Source organism: Alexandromys fortis, unplaced genomic scaffold (assembly GCF_014885135.2).
Source record: "Alexandromys fortis isolate MF-2015 unplaced genomic scaffold, M_Fortis_MF-2015_v1.1 scaffold_27, whole genome shotgun sequence".
NCBI classification, from domain to species: Eukaryota; Metazoa; Chordata; class Mammalia; order Rodentia; family Cricetidae; genus Alexandromys; species Alexandromys fortis.
This window is the reverse complement of record NW_026067952.1, coordinates 3,763,533-3,784,213: the sequence shown is the minus strand read 5'-3', so window position 1 is coordinate 3,784,213 and position 20,681 is coordinate 3,763,533. Positions and strand designations below refer to the sequence as shown.

General features: G+C 49.3%; 1 protein-coding gene across 5 annotated transcripts; it reads left to right on the top strand.

Annotated features, from left to right (window-relative positions):
* Positions 1-826: 826 nt before the first annotated feature.
* Pabpc1l (poly(A) binding protein cytoplasmic 1 like) lies at positions 827-20,591 on the top strand. Of its 5 annotated transcripts, XM_050151358.1 has the most exons (14): positions 827-1,152; positions 2,767-2,960; positions 5,710-5,825; positions 7,980-8,119; positions 8,283-8,377; positions 9,139-9,276; positions 10,280-10,375; positions 12,518-12,766; positions 13,623-13,713; positions 14,487-14,588; positions 16,194-16,300; positions 17,398-17,491; positions 19,008-19,138; positions 19,471-20,591. In XM_050151358.1, exons 1-14 carry the CDS (start codon positions 960-962, stop codon positions 19,537-19,539), a joined length of 1,815 nt encoding a protein of 604 aa, XP_050007315.1. In that variant the 5' UTR covers positions 827-959; the 3' UTR covers positions 19,540-20,591. The 5 variants fall into 5 exon arrangements, with proteins under 5 accessions (XP_050007315.1, XP_050007312.1, XP_050007314.1 ...); XM_050151355.1 differs by having other exon boundaries at positions 19,008-19,606; XM_050151357.1 differs by lacking the exon at positions 827-1,152 and adding an exon at positions 1,569-1,962 and having other exon boundaries at positions 19,008-19,606.
* Positions 20,592-20,681: the final 90 nt, after the last annotated feature.

Sequence of the window (20,681 nt, the reverse complement as noted above, 5' to 3'; positions counted from 1 at the left end):
AGTGCCGAAGGAGAGACTGAACCCGGATGAGAGAGAAGGCTTTTCTGGAGGCAAGATAAAATTGTTTGTGTGTGCACGTGACTGTGTGTGCAGGTGCGAAGGTCGGAGCTATCTATAGCTCACCACCTGTTTTGAGATAGTTTTCTTATGCTGAGCCTGAATCTGCCTGTGTTGGCTAGATCCGCTGGCCAGCAAGCCCAGGGATCCAGCTGTCTCCATCGCCTCCGGGCTGGGGTCACAGGTGCCCATCGCCGTTATACTTATTAGCCTTTACATTGACTTTGGGGATCTGACCCTGGGTCCTTCTGATTGCATAGAAGCACTTTACCCACCGGGCCATCTCCCCAGTCTCAAACTATAAAACCTTGAAACAGTTTTTCCGTGAGAATCCTCTGGTTTGTACCTGGCAGTGGTGGCGCACGCCTTTCATCCAGCACTTAGGAGGCAGAGGCAGGGGGGGATCTCTGAGTTCGAGGCCAGCCTGGTCTACAGAGTGAGTTCCAGGACAACTAAAGCTGTCTTCGAAAACAAAAACGAAATTCTCTGGTTTGTACTGAAACCTCAAAAAGTCATCTCCTTTAATGGTTCCCAAGAGGGAGTGGTCCCCATTTTATAGAGAGAGAAAATGAAGGACCTGAGGTTCAAGTCTGCACTCTGCCTCTTCTAAACAATTCCACCCACGACTCCTCTTGACAACCCTGCCCCAAGCTTCGCTGACCTGTGGCCTTTCCCCTAAGGCAAGGTAGGCGATGATGGCCACCTGCGCCTTTCCCAGCCTGAGGACTCCCAGGTGGGTGGGGCTGGGCGCCGGGATTGGCTTGCAGGCCTGGTAAAGGCAAGGAGCTGACCGAGTCAGGACGACTGGCAGAGCCCCGCTGTGACCACCATCGCAATTGCCAGGCCCAGTGCCCTGCGAGCTGGGGCTGCTTGGTGACCCACTTCTGGGTGCCCTGCACACCATGGACCCCAGTGGCCAGGGCTGCGCACTCTCCTCACTCTATGTGGGTGATCTGCACCCCGATGTGACTGAAGCTATGCTCTATGAGATGTTCTCCCCCATCGGCACTATTCTGTCCATCCGTGTGTGCCGGGACGTGGCTACCCGACGCTCCTTGGGCTATGCCTACATCAACTTCCAGCAGCCTGCTGACGGTGAGTCCCAGAGAAGAATAAGACCTTGCTTTTAACATCCTTGGGCAAAATAATGCCCTTTTGATAACTGCCACCCTAAGCTGGAAAGCTGGCAAGTTTATTTTAAATGAACTTCTATTATCTAAGTACAGTGGTTTTCTATCTTTCAGGTCGAAATGGTCCTGTGACTAATTGTGGGTATTTAGTGTTATAGATCCTAGCCAGGGAAGATAGGGCAGCCTGCGTTTCCATCTTCTGTATCATAGTTAGGGAAACTGAGGTCCACAGACAGGAAGTTGGAAGGCAGGCATTCGGAGAATTGGCAGTTACTGCTGGGTGTACTGGTTGTTGCCGGGTGACTTCGGTGTTAAGTAGACCTGGATTAGGAACCCAGGATCTGTGTGACGTGGAGCAAGTGGCTCAACCATCCTGAACTCGGTTGCCAGAGTGAAAGGAGAAGCGGAGCTCTGCCTCCCTCCAGGAGTGGTTACCTAAGAGATGGAGAGCACCTGGGAGGACGCGGCCCAAAGCTTGCAGGTGGAGAGTGCGGAAGCCTGGGGGTTCCTGCCCTTCAGTGTAACCTGACACAGGGCCTACACCAGGTGCCTTACCTTTCAGATCCTGGCAAAGCTGCCTCCTCTCTGCTTTGTCGGCCCCTGTTGGGTGAGAGGATTGATTGGTAACTGTCAACTGACCCCGTCTGGGCTCCGCGAAGAATGGAGGACCAGGGTTAAGAACCATGGCAGGAACATGAATTTGAGGCTAGCCTGGGCTACATGTTGAGACACTGTCTCAAAATGAAGAAAGATTCCGTAGTTTCAGGCCTCCTGGGTGAGTTGGGAGGTTTCCAAAGTCCAGGATGCTCTATTCGTCGACTACACCCCACTTCTGCCTCCTCTTGCCCCTCTTCAAGGCTAGTGAGTGAAACAGGAGCTAGGCCTCCGGGCCTATCCATAGATGGGACATCTGAACTGTAGAGTTCTGTTCCCGGCTGGGTATGTTAGCACTGGACGCTTACAGACCTCTGTGCTTGCTCTGCTTCATCCCCTCGGCTGCTTCTGTGCCTCTGAAGCTAGCTGGGTCTCTGAAACAGGCAGTTGCAGCATTGTCTGCAAGAAACAGGCTGCCCAAGGAGAAGGATGCCGTTTGCCAAAGGCCTGTTCTCTGTGTAGTACAAAACCCGACTACCATTTGTTGCATGCTTTGCTTTCCAGCCTGCCTGACCGCCTGGCATTTGGTGGCATTGCCTCCGTTAGTGTGGGAAGGAAGGTACTTCACTCACAGGTGGAGTGAGGGACTGGGGACGGGGGCTTGCTTCCCCTTCCTTACATGCTCGCCCGTGCAATGCCCATTCAAGGCTAGAATAGCCTGGCTCTGCTTTTCCAAGCTTCTTCAGTCTCTGTGTCTGTAAGATGGGGATCCATGCTGCTTGTTGAGAGATGACCTTTCTGGAGTGTGCGAGGAATGCCATGTACAGTAATCCCTTCGGCTTTAATCCACCTGAGTCTCCAAGTGCATCTCTCAAGGGAGACCCAGATCATGGCTGTCCTTTCCTTGCTCCTACTCAGCACCATGGAGACTTGGGGTCACAAATGTCACCTAACTTGTTCCTTTCTCTCCTTGCCTCCTCCCCAGCGGAACGGGCACTGGACACAATGAACTTTGAGATGATCAAAGGCCAACCCATCCGTATCATGTGGTCCCACCGAGACCCAGGGCTTCGAAAGTCTGGTATGGGCAACATCTTTATCAAAAACTTGGAGAATTCCATTGATAACAAGGCTCTCTATGACACCTTCTCCACCTTCGGGAGCATCCTCTCTTCTAAGGTGGGTGTGCCCCTCTAGTTGAGTCAGTTGGCGCCAGATACCTCTGTGTTAGAGTGATACCAACCGGCACCCGGCAGGCTGTGGGTACAGCAAGCAATTGGCCGGCAGCTGCTCATGATTTTATCTTCTTATGACCACTAGAGGTCGCCCCCGTGCCTGGTAGCCAGCTCCTGAGATAATCACCCCATACAGTTTATTTAGTTTATGTGGGCTTGGCCAGCTGTCAGTTGAAGCATCTGGGATTTCCTCTGTGTGGTCTTCCGTGCTCCTGCAGACTAGCCCAGGTCTCAGACAGCTGGGAGGAAAGATTCACAGGCTACCTGTAGCTTCAACTCAGAATCGGGACCCCCTTTATTCCTAACTGCTCCCTAGAGACCAAAGCCAGTCCCAGGCCAATCCACATTCAAGTGAGCATTAGTTAACAACCACAAAACAGAATTAAGTGTATGGTTATAATAAAGGTATCAACTGGGAACATCGCGGCAGTCAGCAGCCACATCTTGCTTCAGGCTTCCCTTGCTGCTGGAGATGAAGCATGTCATGGCCAGCCCCCACCACGGCTTGTTTTTAAGATATTTCTTCTATTAGAACATAAAGTCCACCTGAGTGGCGGTATCATTTCTCGTCACGGCTGTGTCTCCGAGTCTGTCTTGTGTTCAGCTTCCTGCATGCATGAGCAGACCCAACTCTCCCCCATCATGACGTGCAGTAAGTACTAGACGGATTATGGCTTTTGCAGGGTTTGGTTTAGTTCTTTGACCTTATATATGAGGCTGCGCAGGACTTGACAGCAGGTCCATGTGTTCCAAGTAGAGGCCTAAAACCTGGGTGTTATGCCCCAGATGTTACTGAGGATGGCCAATGAGATCCCCAGAGGTCTTTAGGGGGGCAAAGGCAGAGGTACCATGATCTCTGGGTTTGAGCCTTTCCAGAAAACCACTATGAGCCAGCTATAGTCCCTGAGAAGCTGGGGGTGGGAGTCAGCATGGTTGAGTCTGAAAGACCTTGAACTAAAAGTGAAACAACCATGCTTAGGGGTGGAGAGGTAGAGGAGCGTGTGATGGGTCTGAGACTGAGGACTGTATTTATGTACATGTGTTTGTGTCTGCTTGTCTCTATGGACACTATGTGTAAGCAGTACCCCTGGAGGCCAGAAGAGGGCGTTGGAGCCTCTAGACCTGGGCCTCTGAAAGAGTAGCAAGTCCTCATAGCCACAGAACCATCTCCCTGACTCCATGAGCAATGCTTTGGATGCAGGATTTGTTGTGCAGGGCCCATCAGAGGAGCCTCAACCTGCCAAGCTGACAGACTTCTGTGCATGGCTGAAGCCATTGGCGGTTAAAGGACCTAGTCACAGTTGAGTTTTAGGAGGAGCAGCCCAGCAACTGGCATGGAGGTGAAAGGGTAGACTGTGGCACTGAGCTGAGCCAGGTGGTGGTTCTGTGAAATTGGGGTCATGGTGACCTTAGAAATGGGACCTAAGTCCTTAATTCAAGTTCATCAAGAGCTGGGAACCATCTGAACTCTAGGTTTGTTTTTGGTCTCCATTTCTGCCCTCTCAACTTGAACCAGATGCATTACAGAACAGGTATGGAATGTTCTGTTGCAACATGGAGGTGAGTTTGCTGTTAGAATAGTATAGGAATTGGTAAAATTCAAACATAAGACCTGGCATGGTGGTGCATGTCTTTAATCCCAGTACGCAAAAGGCAGACACAGATGGATCTCTGTGAGTTCAAGGCCAGCCTGGTCTGCAGAGAGAGTTCCAGGACACAGAGAAACCCTGCTTGAACCACCCCACCAAAAACAAAACAAAACAAAAACAAGCCCTCAAAAAAACAAAAAGCAATACAAAAGAGAATAAACTAAACACTTCCCAGCGCTGGTCACCAGGAGCAATCACTGTCAATGGTTTTTTTGAGGTGGGCACAGGGGCACACACTTGTAATCTAGCACTTGTAAAATTGAGGTAAGAAGGATTTCAGTCTGGACTAAAGAGCAAGATCCTGCCTCAAAAATCTCCCAAACAAAAGTCAACTAAAATAGGTGTGTGTGTGTGTGTGTGTGTATGCATGTGTGTGCATATGTGTTTCAAAACTTCCTACGTGTAGATCCCACTTTACTTCAAATAGACTTGATTTCTGCCTGCTCCTTTTTTTGGTGGTGTGAGGGTTTCGAGACAGGGTTTCTCTGTATGTAGCCCTAGCTGTCCTGGAACTCATTCTGTAGACCAAGCTGGCCTCGAACTCACAGAGAGCTGCATGTCTCTGCCTCCCGAGTGCTGGGATTAAAGTTGAGCACCACCTGGCTAGTTATCTCTTTCAAATAACTATCAGCCTCATAACCCACCACATTCTCTTCAGCCTGTCGCCAGCAGTAGACCAGGCAACTGTACACAGCTTCTACAGCTGGCCTCCTGGGATGTTCACAGTGTCCCCAGTTTGCTATCAGAATTAGGGGACAGCTGTGGGGTTGGATTCCCAAGTTCACTCCTCCTTATGCTATCACGTCAAGCAAGTCCCTCTAACCTCCCATTCTCCCATTCTAACCTGGGGCTGTTAGGAGATTAAATCTCCGACTCCCCCCAGGTGGAACCCAAGGTCTAGTAGTGACTGGCAGAGCCTGTCACTGAGCTTCATCTACATAACTGTCTTTTATGCTCACCAACAAACATTTGTATGCCGGTCATTACCCCCTTCCCTGAAGTCCCTGTTGAGTGGTCTCTCTGTCATTCCTCCCTGTGACCCAGGTAGTATATAACGAACATGGATCACGGGGCTTTGGCTTCGTACATTTTGAGACTCATGAGGCTGCCCAGAAGGCCATCAACACCATGAATGGGATGTTGCTGAATGACCGAAAAGTGTGAGTTCCCGGCCCTGTGGAGAGGGTGGAGGCTGAAGGACAGAGCTGTGCAATCAGGAGTGTTGCTTTTGTGATTGTCTAATGGATACAAGGTGCTGGGCAGAGCTCTTCCCTTGGGGTGTAACTCAGGAGAGTGGCTCAACCTCTCAGGGATGCTTTCCTTCTGTAAAGTGGAAGTCGGTAGGCATCAAAGGACTATTCTAAGCAAAGGATGAGAATTCTAGAGAGAATAGCTGATGGCCAAATCACTGACAGACTTGACGATTTCAATTTTTTTCTTTCTCTTTGTTTGACTGCGGATTTTTTCCTCTCTCTCTCTCTCTCTCTCTCTCTCTCTCTCTCTCTCTCTCTCTCTCTCTCTCTCTCTCTCTTTTTTTCTCTCTCTCTCTTTTGTGTGCACTTCCCTGGGATCTGGGGCAGGTGGGAAGGCAGGTATGTGTTTAGACAAGCAGCAGGCCTGTCCAAGCTTGGTATCATCCCTCTTCACAGATGGGAAAATAGTGCTGCAGGTCTGGAGAGAACCTGTCGTGGGCTGCTCCTTTCCCATATGGAATCAGCCCATCTGATGGCCCAGCCACCACATTCGGTGCTGGGGAGGGAAGGCAGCTTTTCTGTGTTTTCACAGGGGTCTCATACTCTACAGCTGGAGATGGTCTTGAACTTCCCATCCTCCTGCCTCCACCTTCTAAGTACTAAAATCACACATGTGAACTACTTTCTTTTCTTCTAAGACTTATTTATTATGTATACAGAGTTCTGCCTGCATGTATCCCTGCAGGGCACCAGATCTCATTATAGATGGTTGTGAGCCACCATGTAGGTACTGGGAATTGAACTCAGGACTTCTGGGAGAGCAGCCAGTGCTCTTAACTTCTGAGCCATCTCTCCAGCCTGACACGTGAACTCACTGGAGAGGTAACTTTGAGTTGCCAGAGGCACTGGGTTGTTTGATTTGGAGTTCCTCTGGGGAGGGTCCTATGCATTTGATCTGGAGTTTCCCTGGGGAGGGTCCTATGTACTGATCTTACTACTTTGTTCTGAGACTTCCTGGATTCACAGATATTAATGACAACCACTTCCCTGTATGGACCACTGATGTTCAACTCCTGGTGTCCGTTCCGACCTATTTATGACACATCTGCTCCATCTACCACCTGCCTTTCCTATGCCTAGCATTTGTTAATCAAGAATTCTTTTCAGCCAAGTGCAGTAGTGTGTGCCTATTGTCCCAGCGACTGGGGAGACTGAGGCAGAAGGATTACCTGAGTTCAGGAGTTTCAGGGAATCCTGGGCAACATAGCAATATCCTCATATTCTCTCTCTCTCTCTCTCTCTCTCTCTCTCTCTCTCTCTCTCTCTCTCTCTCTCTCTCCCCCTCCCTCCCTCCCTCCTTCCCCCCTCCCTTCCTCCCTCCCTCCCTCCTTCCCTCTCTCCTTCTTCCTCTCTGTCTCTGGGGAAAAAAAAGATTCTTAGAAGTGTTTATGTAAACTTGAACATTTCTAGATTTTTTCCTCTCCTTTTTGGCTATGCTTGGACTTGAACTAGGGGCTCACCCATGCTAGGCAAGCACTCTACCACCAAGCTACATCCCCAGCCCAGAAAGTCTAGATTTTAAAATGAATGTCACATTTTAATGGCGTCAGTCTATCTCCTGTCTGTCACCAGTGACCCTGGCACTGACCATGTCTGCCTAGCTCTCCTTTGCTTCCCTGGTACTCTCTCCCAGCTTGTTCAGTGAATAAACTCTGGGGAGTGGCGCGGAGGCTCAGAGAGGTTCAGCAACTTGCTTAGGATCGTGTGCAGCTAGGCCACTGCAGTGAGGATCCAGACTTGAGTCCAGTTCAGATCCTGCTCTTCTTTCCTGTGCTCTCTCAGCTTCCCAGTCGAGAGCATTTATTCTGTACGCATGTGCCACTCAAGTTCCTGGAACCTCAGACAAGGTGGAGTTCTGGAATATAGCTTCTTGCCTAATGAAAACAGCTGGGCTCTGGACACAGTCAGTCCATGGAGTATGACCCTGCCTGGGTTCCCAACAACAGACAGGAAACTGAAGGATAGTAATTGGTCCAAGTGACCCAGAGTTGCCAGGTGAGCCCAGACGAGGATGAAGGGGTGATGAACCTGGAAGCTTTTATTCTTTTGATGTGTCTACAGCTTCGTAGGCCACTTCAAGTCTCGACAGAAGCGGGAGGCAGAGCTGGGGGCTCGGGCCCTGGGGTTCACCAACATCTACGTGAAGAACCTGCATGTGGACATGGATGAACAGGGTCTCCAGGACCTCTTCTCCCAATTTGGTGGGTGTGTTCCCCAAAAGAGAAAGGGGAACACTATTATTCTTCCATGCCCGGGTCTGGTGGGAGGAGGGCTTCCCTGGGATTTCCTTCGGAACTTATAGGAAGGAAGGGAGCATGCTGGCCTTTTCCCAGCTCCCTGCTAAGCCAGTTTGGTCTTTCCTAGGAAAGATGCAGAGTGTCAAGGTGATGAGAGACAGCAATGGCCAATCTCGGGGCTTCGGCTTTGTCAACTTTGAGAAGCATGAGGAAGCTCAGAAGGTAGGTGCCTCCAGGGCCCTGCTCCAGTAAAGAGGCACAAACCCACGACTGGGAAGCCAGAAGATCATGAGTGGGCCTGGTACGTGGAGGGCAAGAAAGCACCCTTCCTGGCCCAGGATGCAAGGACCAAAGGCGCTAGCATTATCTTTTCTTGTTGGCTTCTAGGCCTAGAAGTTGAAAGAATTGAACATTCAGGCCGGGAAGAGAAAGTCTTCACTATGCATAAATATTTACTAATAACTGGCCTCTTAAGCAGCTTCTTCACCCTCAAATATTTCTCCCCACACTGGTTTAAAAAATTCTAAACACTGAGTCAGTATGCATCTGGGTCTGACTTCTGCTGCCTTCTGTGGATAAACGAATGGGAATCTGGTTCTCCAAGTGCATCACAAAAAGAACCTGGTTGAGCCAGGCGGTGGTGGCTCATGCCTTTAATCCCAGCACTCGGGAGGCAGAGGCAGGCGGATCTCTGTGAGTTCGAGGCCAGCCTGGTCTACAAGCACTAGTTCCGGGACAGGCACCAAAGCTACAGAGAAACCGTGTCTCGAAAACCAAAAAAAAAAAATTATTGTATAAAATAAATAAATAGTTTTATGACACATCTTTAAAAAGTGATTGTCCTGTAAGTGGCCTTTCCCTGGAATGAATTATTCCCAGAGAGGAAGGCCAGCCTTGCAGGTGTCCTTTTCTGGCCCCAGAGGCAGGACTGGGGACAGGGCCACATCCACACAGTTCACTGTGTGCCCACTCCTGCTCTCCAGGCCGTGGACCATATGAACGGGAAGGATGTGAGCGGGCAGCAACTGTTTGTGGGTCGGGCCCAGAAGCGGGCAGAGCGGCAGAGCGAGCTGAAGCGCAGGTTTGAGCAGATGAAGCAGGAGAGGCAGAACCGTTACCAGGTGAGGCCAGGCCTCATGGAGGCTGCAGCTCCTGTCTGAAGGGGGTTTGGGGGTGGGGCACTCTGAATTTGACTCCTTCCTCTAACCACCCTCCTTCTAGAAACATGGCTCAGGGCCAGAATCAGATGAGCTCTGGGGTAGGCATCACCACCTGGCCTGTAGACCAGGCTGGCCATGATCCTCCTGTCTCTCCCTCCCATGTGCTGGGATTGCGGTCAAGAGCCACCACGCCCTACAAGTTAGCTAGTTAAAGTTAATAGTCTGACTTTTTGGAGATGAACCTCTTTAAGTTTTTTAGTAAGAGTTTTAGATTTTATGGAGAATGTCCATAGTGCTCACGTACATGCACCTATATGTAATAGTTCTCAGTGAGAGACTGCTTTCTTCTCGCTGCAGAGACACTTGAGATTGTTTAGACCTTTCAGTTGTCACATTCCAGGGGCAGGGGATGCTGGCAAACCTCCTGTGGTGGGCAGCACAGTTCACACACAAAAAGCTGGCCCAAAAGGCTGTGCTGCAGTTTTGATATCGCTAGGATGGGGCTAAAAGTTTCCTTATCTTAGGGTTGATGCAAGAAAGGGCTTAGAGTCCTGTCTTGCAGCAAGTAAGATAGTATGTCATGCAGGCAGATGGTGGAGTGGCAGCTGTCCTGTACTCTGACTGAAACAGAATTGGCCGGTCAGGCGTTCTGCCTACAGTCATTCCATATGGCCTCCCAGAGAGCTGTGTGGCTGAGCTTGAGTCTCACCCAGCCTGCTCTAGGTCTCAGGCCGCCTTCTGTGGTCCCCGCGTGTGGAATGGGAGGCTGGGTTCTGTGCAGATGTGTGGGAGCAGTTGTGGGCCTTAGACGTTACGGGAGCTGCAGTAACTTGGGACAGGCAGGCTGAGTGGCTACATGAGGCTTAGCCCTGCACGTCCCTTGTGGCCCTGCCAACCACTGACCCCACCCCAGGCAGTCTGGGACAAGAGGGGAGGGGGCATTGAGCAGTATCCCTTCTTCCAGGGTGTGAACCTCTACGTGAAGAACCTGGACGACTCCATCAACGACGAGAGGTTGAAGGAAGTTTTCTCTGCCTATGGAGTGATCACCAGTGCTAAGGTGAGGACCGCAGCACTCCCTGCCCTGCCCTTCACGCTCTCACCCCTGCAGAACCCCCAGCTTCTCACCCTTGCACACCTCCAGCCTCTTGCATGGCTTCCAGGGACTTTGGGTTGAGTTCCTCTTTCTGGTTCTGGCCCACACCTTTGGAGGTCTATCAGCAACCTTGTCTGGGAAGACATTAAACGTATACTCTAGCTGTAGAGCTGGGCTCGATGCACTCAATATAACCTTGTTTTACTCAACATCCATAGATACCATATATGTCAGATTCCAGAAACTTACCCTATTTCTGGGCCTCAGTTTACCCATCTGGAAAACGAGCTGTCACTCGTCCCTCTTCACTCATTCTTCCTCATTTGTTGAGTGCTAGCTGTGTGCCCAGTCTTGCGAAGTCCCTAAGAGGTGACAAATGGCTGTTCTGCCTAGCAGTTCCATGACTGTGAAGGAGGCTGAGTCTATGTCTCATTCACAAGATGAAGGTGAAGCGTGGCCTGTGTGGTTCACAGCCCTGGCTTCTCATCCGGGTCAGACAAGAAGCACGGAGAATTCCAGGACATGACCTGAACATTTGATTTTCTTTTTTAACTTAAAACTTTATTATGTTTTATTATATATGTGCAGGTTATCCTCTGGTCTCTGTAGACACTTGCATGTTAACCTGCACACATATGAACATGTGTTTCCGCACATGCGCACATACATATGCATAGACGCAGATGACGGGAGGCAGTGCTGGAGATAGAGATGCAGGGCTCGGGGAGAAAGGAGGGGGCTTCCTGGAGGAAGTAGAGATAGTCTTTGGCTTGACTATGAGGAGACAGGGAGCAGGGGTAGGAGGGGGATTTGTCTAATTTTTTAGATTTATTTATTTATTATGTATATAGTGTTCTGCCTGTATGTCAGAAGAGGCCACCAAACCTCATTATAGATGGTTGTGAGCCATCATGTGGTTGCTGGGAATTGAACTCAGGACCTCAGGAAGAACAGCCAGTGCTCTTAACTACTGAGCCACCTCTGCAGCCCCAGCAGATAGATTTTCAAAGGGAAGAATAAAGTTAATAAAGTCTGAGTGAAATTTACTGTGAACTTGCCAGTAGCTTATTTACAGCAGGCAATGTACTCACCTTCGTTCATTTAATTTTTATTGCATTTTATATAAAATAGAAAATATAGAGCCGGGCAGTGGTGACGCACACCTTTAATCCCAGCACTAGGGAGGCAGAGGCAGGTGGATCTCTGTGAGTTCAAGGCCAGCCTGGTCTACAAGAGCTAGTTCCAGGATAGGCTCCAAAGCTACAGAGAAATCCTGTCTCAAAAAACATAAAACAAAACACACACACACACACACACACACACCTATCTGCTAACAGAAATTCTTAACAATATTTTTGCATCAAGACTTGTGGTCCCTGAGTTGAAGAGAGGATAAGAGCACTTTCTGTGCAAACATGAAGACCTGAGTTCAAATCCCCATAGCCTGTGTAAAAACCTAACTCTGCTAAATATGTGCTTGTAACCCCAGTACTATGTTGGGTGGAGACAGGAGGATGGCAGGGCCTGGATGGCTTCCAGCCTACCTTCAGGTACAGTGAGAGATTCTGTCTCAAAGGAATAAGATAGAGAGTGATAGAGCAGGATGTCCAACATCCTTTTTCAGCCTCCGTGTACACATGACACACACCTGCATGCACACATGTGCACACCCCCCGCACGCACACACACATGCAATGTACACACCACATGCAACACATACCGCATGCACACACATGCATACATGCAATGCACACACCCACATGCACACACATGCAATGACATCTGGTCCTGATGAGTTTTTGGTCCTCTTCTAAGAGTATTTTGCTTAGAACAAAATTAATAAGATTGTCAGAGCCGAGCAGTGGTGGCGCACGCCTTTAATCCCAGCTGTGCCTCCCTAATCAGGAGTCCGGGTGTGAGCCACAAAGTCTCGTGAAGTGCGGGGCATACAGTAGGCCTCAGCAAATGAGGAGTGTGTGGTTCGTCCCTCTATCGCAGGCTGTCACAGGATGTGCTCAGTGCTGGGTGTGGTCCCAGGGGAGAAGCTTGTATCCCAGGAGTCATGCTTCCCTGCGCCCAGCAACCCTTGTCTTGTCTTGCTTTTAGGTGATGACAGAAAGTAGCCACAGCAAGGGGTTTGGCTTTGTCTGCTTTTCCTCTCCAGAAGAGGCAACAAAGGCTGTGACCGAGATGAATGGGCGCATCGTGGGCACTAAGCCTCTGTATGTGGCCCTGGCACAGCGCAAGGAAGAGCGGAAGGCCATCTTGACCAACCAGTATAGGCGGCAGCTGTCGCGCCCTGTCTTGAGCTCCTTCCAGCAAACTACCAACTACTTAGTGCCTGCTGTGTCCCAGGTGACAGTGTGCCTACAGCTCCCAGAGGGGCATGGAACTTCACAAATATAGGTTCTGTTGAAAACACCTTGGGAAAGCTGCTCCAACCCCTTGAAGTCTCACTAGCCCCATCTTTAAAGGGGCAAAGCATGCTATCTTGTCTTCCAGTCTGTGTGAGGTTCCTGTGTGTTGTATGGAAGGGACTGTGTGGTTAAATGAGTTTGGGAGGTCTTACACTAAGTACTGAAGCCTAAAGTAGGGTGGTGGTGGCACACACCTTTAACCCCAGCCTTCAGGAGGCAGAGGTAGGTGGATCTCTGTGAGTTCAAAGCCAGCCTGGTCTACAGAGCAAGTTCCAGGACAGCCAACATTTTACAGAGATACCTCTGTCTCAAAAAAAAGTAACCTTAATTGCTTTATTGTATACATTATCTTCTCCAGTTATGTCAGAATCCATTGGCTCTCCTAAACAGCCATAGTGCTTGTAGCGTTTTCCCAACTCAGACAGATGCCGTCTGCACCTTGGCATGACCTGGCTGTTCTGTTCTGAGGAGGATGGCTAGGGGAATGACACCCTAGAACTTAGAACAGTAGAAAGATATGCATGACTGAAGACCACTGGCTCGGTAACATCCGTCAGCAATTGGTTGTGCTTTCAAGACCTGGAGTAAGTGACATACTTTATCTAGGTCACTGAGCTAGGGTAAGGAACAATGGTTGAAAGAAATCTGCGGTCTTACCCTGAGATGGGAGAATGGAGCACTCACGTTAGCTTTGTAGGCCTGAGTTATCTCCTGCAGGGGATAGTGCAGATCTGGCCGTGGTGTCCCCGAGAAGATGCAAAGCGCCTCTCACCTTGGGTCCTCTTCTCCCACAGTCTACAGCACAGGCCATGTACTATGGTTCTGGCTCCATGGCTCCCATCCAGCCTGACCCCAGGTGGACAGCCCAGTCCCACGGACATTCATGTAAGTGACCCAGCCTTTCTATGTTCAGCAAGGCTTGTGGGTGTGAGCATCAAAAGAAGAGGCAGTATAGCAGGGTGGCGGCAGCACAGGCCTTTAATTCCAGCGCTTGGCAGTGCACTCAGAAGTGCAGAGGCAGAAGGATCTCAGTGAGTTCAAGGCCAACTTGATCTACCAAGTGAGTTCCAGGACAGCCAGGGCCACACAGAGAAACCCTGTCTCAAACCCCTCCAGCCCCCCAAAATGGAGGCAGTCTATAACTCTGGGGCCAAGCCTCACTTTGCATTTCTCAGAGTTGGTTCCTTCCCTCCTCTGAGCCTCAGTTACCCCTTTCCAACTTGGGACCAAATGAAATGTTTATGTAGCAGCAAACACTGTGGCAACCCTGACAAGGACACAGTGTGGCTATTGTCAGTTATCTCCAAAAACTACTCTGATTTGGGGCTGAAAATTCTTGCGGTGCCAAGGAAAAAAAATGAAAGAAACTCCTTTGGCTCAACTGTTGCTGAGTGGCCTTCTAAGTTCCAAGCTTACACTCAGGTCTCTTGGGACTAAAGTGTAGAATCAGAACTTCAGGGCCTGGAGAGATGTGAGCGGGTTTTGTCATTTGCAGGTTTCTATACAATCTCCCTAGAGTTCTTGGTCTAGGTAAATCGACTCTCTATCTCTGCTGTGAATCTCTAGTTCCTCCCCAGCCCTGGGAACTTCAGGCCACAGTGTGCTGCTTTGACCGTAACCCAAACCCTCTGTTTTTCTCTGTGCTGCCTGCCCTCCAGCTGCCTCAGTGGTCCAGTCTCTAAGCACGATGCAGCACTCCTATCTTCGCCTGGACAGTGCCTGCCAGGCTTCCAGCCATATACCTCACTTGCAGAGCGTAGGTGAGTGCAGTGAGCAAGGCCGGGATCTGGGATGGAAGGGGGTCAGTGGGGGAGCAGAATCTTATCCCTGGGGCTGGCAGTGGAGGGGACTTTAGATCAGGCTCTGTGAGGACTCTGCTTTCTTGGTGAGCCAGGCCAGCTTTGGAGGCTGTCTGTAACAGAAATGACCTTGGGAGTCACTTTGTGCCCCTTCTGATTGCTATCTCTCCAGACTTAATCTTGAAATAGGGATACAAATAGTAGGCCCATTGTTCTGAGGGTTGGTGAGTTCCCAGATGGGAGGATTCGAGTCTTAGTAAGTATCGACACTGCTGTGGCTCGAAGACAAGAGTATCTGTTGGCTAGTATCCTCACATCTCTGTGCTGGCCCTCCTTTCAGCCCTGGGGCTTCTTCGGGGATTCCGCCTGAATGAGCCAAATGAAATCCCTGGTCTTCTGTTGTTGTCAGGCTTCAGCATACATGCTCCTTGTTATATTTTTCAACTGTAGTAAAATATGCACAATATAAAATTTACTGCTTTATTTTTTTAAAAAAAATTTATTTTTATTTTCTGTGCATGAGTGTTTGCCTCCATGGATGTATGTGCACCATATGCATGCAGTACCCACAGAGGCCAAAAGAGGGTGCTGGATACCCTGGAACTAGAGTTACAGTCAGTTGTATGTTGCTATGTGGGTGCTTGGAAGTGAATTCCAGTACTCCGCAAGAACAGTGACAGTTTTAGTACTTTCTTTAAATGTTCGTGTTTTATCTGTATGCGTATCTGTGCGAGGATGTCAGACCCCTTGAACTGGAGTTACAGACAGGTGTGAGCTGCCATGTGGGTGCTGGAAACTGAACCCCGGTCCTCTGGAAGAGCAGGCAGTGCTCTTATCCACTGAGCCACTTCTCTAGCCCCGAGCATTGCTATTTTTAAGCCCATAGTTTAGTGGCATCCAGTGTGTTCCCACTGTGGAGTGTGAACTGCAGTATTTTACGCAATTGTCTTTAGAGCCTTCTGGCTTATAACTGGACTCCCCATTAGCTGGAGTTCTTCATTTTATCCTTTCTGGCCCCTGAAAAACCACCATTCAATTTTTGGCTCTTTGAATTTTCAGTGGCTCTTTGCCAAAAGGCTGAGAAGCAATGGTCTCTATGAATTTGAGTATGGTTACTTCATGCAAATGGAATCGGACTGTCAGTCCTTTGTGACTGGCTTTCACTTAGCACAGCGTCCTCAAGATTCAGGGATGTTCCAGCATGTAGCAGTTCCCTGCATATGGAGATTTTGGCTATGCATTCATTCACCTGTTGATGAGCACACAGATTGAGCTCTCGTCCATGTGAGCTCACTTCCACCTGTGAGCTCTCATCCATGAATACTGCTACTATAAACACGGATTTACAACTATCTCCTCGAGACCCTGCTTTCAGTTCTTTTGAGTACATATCTAGAGCTGAGATTGCTGGATGTGTTGTACATTGTATTTCTATCATTGCTGTCTACCCGACATTCTGGTCTATGGTACACAAATTTTTTAATGCTCCACTGAAATTTGCTATCTACTTTTTTCTAAGTGGCTACTTGAAACTTTCTTTCTTTTTTTTTTTTTTTTTTTTTACAGTCAACATTGGTACCCAGACTACAGGCCCAGGTGGGGAGGGATGCTCTATTCCAGGCCAGTCTCTCCTGACACACAGAGGACCTGCGTCTGCACACAGTGCCCACGGGGTAAGGCTGCCTACTCATTGTGCTCCCCTGATTCATAACTTTGGCTAACGTGTTTTCTCTCTGGCATTTGCTTTTCTTGGCTTATAAAATTTCATTTACTATTATGTGTAATCAGCCAAAGAGCATTCCTACTAACAGGGGAGAAAGAACCATAGTCACATTTTATTGGTTGCAAACTTTTTGTCTAGGTTATTGCCAAAATGAATGTGAATTTCCTGTATCAGGAGAAGGAATTCTAAGAACACACTGAGTACTGAAGGAATGAGATTAAGCTTCAAAATAGGACTAAAAATGTTTATTATAATTAAACAAAAGGCCACGCTTCTCTTTATTCCCCTCCAAAGGTTTCAAATTCAACATTATTGAAGCATGTCTAGAATTTCAATATGTCTTGTTCTAATGATTTCTTGAAAAATGAACAACAGTATCTAAACAGCAATACCTACTTTTAAATTTAGCAAGATGTAAGAGGGCTGAAGGAGGATTAAGAGTTCTAGGCCAGCCCAGGTTACCTAGTGAGTTCTAGGCCATCCTGAACTATATAGGTCTGTCTCACACATGCACCACTGAGATATACGCTTACTTCTGATGTTCGTAAAGCTTGTCAAGAAGAGTGCTTTATTGGGCTCAGTGGTTAGTGAAGTGTGGCTGTCGTGTGACTGTTTTTTTTTTTTTAAAGATTTTTTTAAAATATTTATTTATTTATTATGTATATAATATTCTGTCTGTGTGCATGTCTGCAGCCAGAAGAGGGCACCAGACCTCTTTACAGATGGTTGTGAGCCACCATGTGGTTGCCGGGAATTGAACTCAGGACCTTTGGAAGAGCAGGCAATGCTCTTAACCACTGAGCCATCTCTCCAGCCCCCTCGTGTGACTGTTTTTGAAGGGCCTTCATTGGGTCACAGCATCTCTGAGCGTAACTTTGTCTTCTAGTCCACGCCCCTGTTAGGGATTCTCTGTCCCACCTGATGGTGCAGACGTTGCTTCCCTCTTCCAGAACCTTTCCTGGAGGTTTATGTTCACCTGATGGGGTAAGTGCATGAGGCCTTTCCCATCCATATGGTTAAGGAATGTGTTCCTGGCACCATGTGCAGGTCCAGGAGTCGGCTGTATATGTCCCTGGCCATCAGCCTCTGACTGTGTCCATGCTGGCTGCCGCACCCCTGCATGAACAGAAACAGATGATTGGTGAGTGGCTGGCTCCCCCATCCTGGGGCAGGTAGGAGGGCTGAGAGCTGCCTAGCATGCCGGGAACAGCTTGAGTGAGGACAGACTTGGGAACGAGGTAGTTTCATCTCAGCTGCCTTGCTAAGCCTGTGCCCTCTTGCCTTAGAAAACTAGTGGCTGATGCTCCCAGAGCTTTCTCCAGCTCACACGGACTCTAGGTGGGAGATTCCTGCATGTGGAACAGGGCCAAGAAGCAGAGTAGGAGAATGCCCTTGGGTTTCTACTGGGAAACAGTCCAGGGTGGTCATTTCATGTCTTCACACCTCTTCCAGGGGGTTCCCTGGTCAGATTTCACCTGTCTCCTGGTGCCCACTGCAGGAGGTGGGAAATAACCATGCGGTGGGTAAACACGGGTGGTTCCCTCTAAACTCGGAGCTCCAAATGCCATTCCTCTCTAGCCCTGGAGTTTCTGACAGGCTCCAACGAAAGATGGCACTCATGGGGACTGGGGAGATGGTTCAGTAGGTAAGAGTGCTTCCTGTTTAGGCTTGAGGACCCGAGTTTGAATCTCTAGGTCCCATAGAGAAGCTGGTCATGGCTGTGTGCTCCTGTAACTCCAGAGTTGTGGGATGAAGACAGGAAGATGGCAGGAACTTTTTGGCCAACGCGCCTAGCAGAACAGGCAGCTTCAGGGCCAGTGAGGGGCACTGTCTCCGGGGAATAAAGTACAGAGGGATAGAACAGGATACCTGATATCTTCCTCCAGCCTCAGACACACAGACCTGCACACACACATACCACATGCACGCACACACCACGCAGGCATGCACATGTACATGAATGTGACGTTACTAATGTTGGAATGAATGAGCAACCTGTATCCTGGTCGGCACACTCTCCGTGATCACGTGGACCTCGAGTCCCTTGGCTGAAGGCCCTCATTGCCACTGCCCCATTGTTTCCTTAGGTTACCCACTAGGTTTTGTCATTTTATGTCCCTCAACACAGAAGAAAATTACATACGTCTAATGTCTGTAAACAGTGCCACTCTTTATGGGAAGACCTTTCTACACCCGCGTAAGCACCCGCACTCTGGAGTGTCCCCCCATTTGTTGTCAAGATGGGCAGACACCGAAACTAGGTTGTACTGCTAGAAATACCTGATATGGTGTGTGTTTACCTCCCACACCCCGAAGTCTCAAGTTGAGCATTACATCCTGTCTGGAATCCCAGTGTGTCCAGTGAGAACCGCTTCTCCCAAATGGAGTCTTGAAACCTAACTGACTTTGCTGTAGATCTCTTCACATATAATATTCCCCTCGGCCCTTCAGATATTCCTCTGAGGCGGGTTTGCGATGCCCACTTCATAGAGGTGAAAAGAGAAGTTTCCAGTAAGGTTAAATGACACAGCTTGGGGTGACAGGTTCTAGGGCAAGATCCCAGACACCCTCATTGCTTCACTCCATGGCTGCCACCACTCCCGGGTGCTGGGCTTTGAGGCGGGCATGTGCGTAAGCTCTCAGGTTGTTCCACACAGGGGAACGCCTCTACTCCCTCATCCACGATACCTGCGCCCCACTGACTGGCAAGATCACAGGCATGCTGCTGGAGATGGACAACCTGGAGCTTCTGTTTTTGCTGGAGTCCCCAGAGTCCCTCCATGCCAAGGCAGGTGGAGGCTGGGTGGCAGCGCAGCAAAGAGGAAGGGCTGTTCTCGATAGCTTACGGCAGGCCGTCGACACCAATCTGCTGGATTTCAGATGAGCTCTGTGTAGCTCTCTAGCGAAGCTTCAATACAAGTAGCCGTATTCTGACTGTATAGAGTCATGTCCAGCAGTGGTACCTCTATCTGAGAAGGTGGCAGTGGGGCTGGGATCCTAGGCATGGCAGAGTACGAGGGCTCCATGAATCCTTTACCATGCTGAGGCAAAGGGAAGTCATGGCTCTTCTGGAGCCTTATTGGGCAACTGCTCTAAGCCCCTCTTTCTTGTGTCCCATAGATAGAAGAGGCGCTGGCAGTGCTGTGGGCTCATCAGGAACTGGAGTCAGCAGAAAGCAACAGGAACTGAGCAGAGTGGGTAGCTGGGGGTGGGAGGACCCACGGCAGAGCAGCTGAGTCGCTGTCAGGAGACCCTGGAGAACACCCCACTGAGGCTGACATTCAAATACTCGCTGTGATGTGTTGGTGGCTTCGGAGTTGGGTGAAGCTGACCGAGTCACAGGAGACATGCACAGTAACTGGAGTGTTCTCATGCCAGGTGTCCCCCAGGCCTCAAGGTTTACTGGCTGGCTCCATTCCCTCGTCTGAAGGCCTGGCCTGCTGTGAGTTAGTCTACCTTCCTAAGACTGGGTGTCTTATATACTTTGGGAACATTTTTTTTCCTTTCCCCACTGAGATTGGAACCTGCACTCCCTTGACTTCCGAGCACAGCATTTCTGCTCGTGGTTCTAAGGTCCTGTGAATGCTAACTTATTTCCTGAGTGGTCTCTCTGTTCTCGAGCTTTAGATGTGGAATGAAGGCTGGACAGTGTCCACTGCTAATTTTTTTCTTTTGTATATTAAAAAATGCTGCAAAATCTGCCTTGCCTCCCAGGAGGCTTTCTTGTGTCTGAGGGAGGGTAGGGCAGTAATCTTAAGCGCTGAGCCACCTCTCCAGTTCCCTACAACTCTACAACCCCATTTTCAATTGTACTTAGTTGAGGAAGCTACTGGACCACAGATCTTATGCCCTATCCACCCTTAGTTCTTAAGACTCTCAGTAACAAGTCCAATTCACTAAAGCTTCGAGCTCCCTGTCCCTCTGGTTTTGTCTTCAAGTGTTCTCAGGAAAGTCTCCCACCATCATTCTATTCTAAAACCAAGGTCTCCCCACTTGCTGTCATTTCCCTTCCCTCATCTTCCATATGCAATCCATCTCTGCTCCTCTTCAATTCTTTCTACCTGTAACCAGGTAATGTAGCTCTCCACAAAAATTTGGTGACCTGAGTTTGACACCTGGAACTCATGAAAGGTAGGAAACTTCACAAAGCGGCTCTCTGATGTCCACAGGTATAGACTGTGCACACACATGCTATCACACCCACTATGTGCACATTTCAGGCATTCACCTGTTGACGGCTGTTTATGCTGATTCATTACATCTTGGCTTTTGTGAATGCTGCCACAATAAACATGGATGTACAGTTGTCTTTAAGGAATGGTAACTGCTAG

Coding starts and splice junctions, on each gene's coding strand:
- Pabpc1l (XM_050151354.1), top strand. CDS start 2,571: ATGACCTTTCTGGAGTGTGCGAGGAATGCCATGTACAGTAATCCCTTC. Junction 10,376..12,517: donor GAGTGATCACCAGTGCTAAG/GTGAGGACCGCA, acceptor TCTTGCTTTTAG/GTGATGACAGAAAGTAGCCA. Junction 12,767..13,622: donor TAGTGCCTGCTGTGTCCCAG/GTGACAGTGTGC, acceptor CTTCTCCCACAG/TCTACAGCACAGGCCATGTA.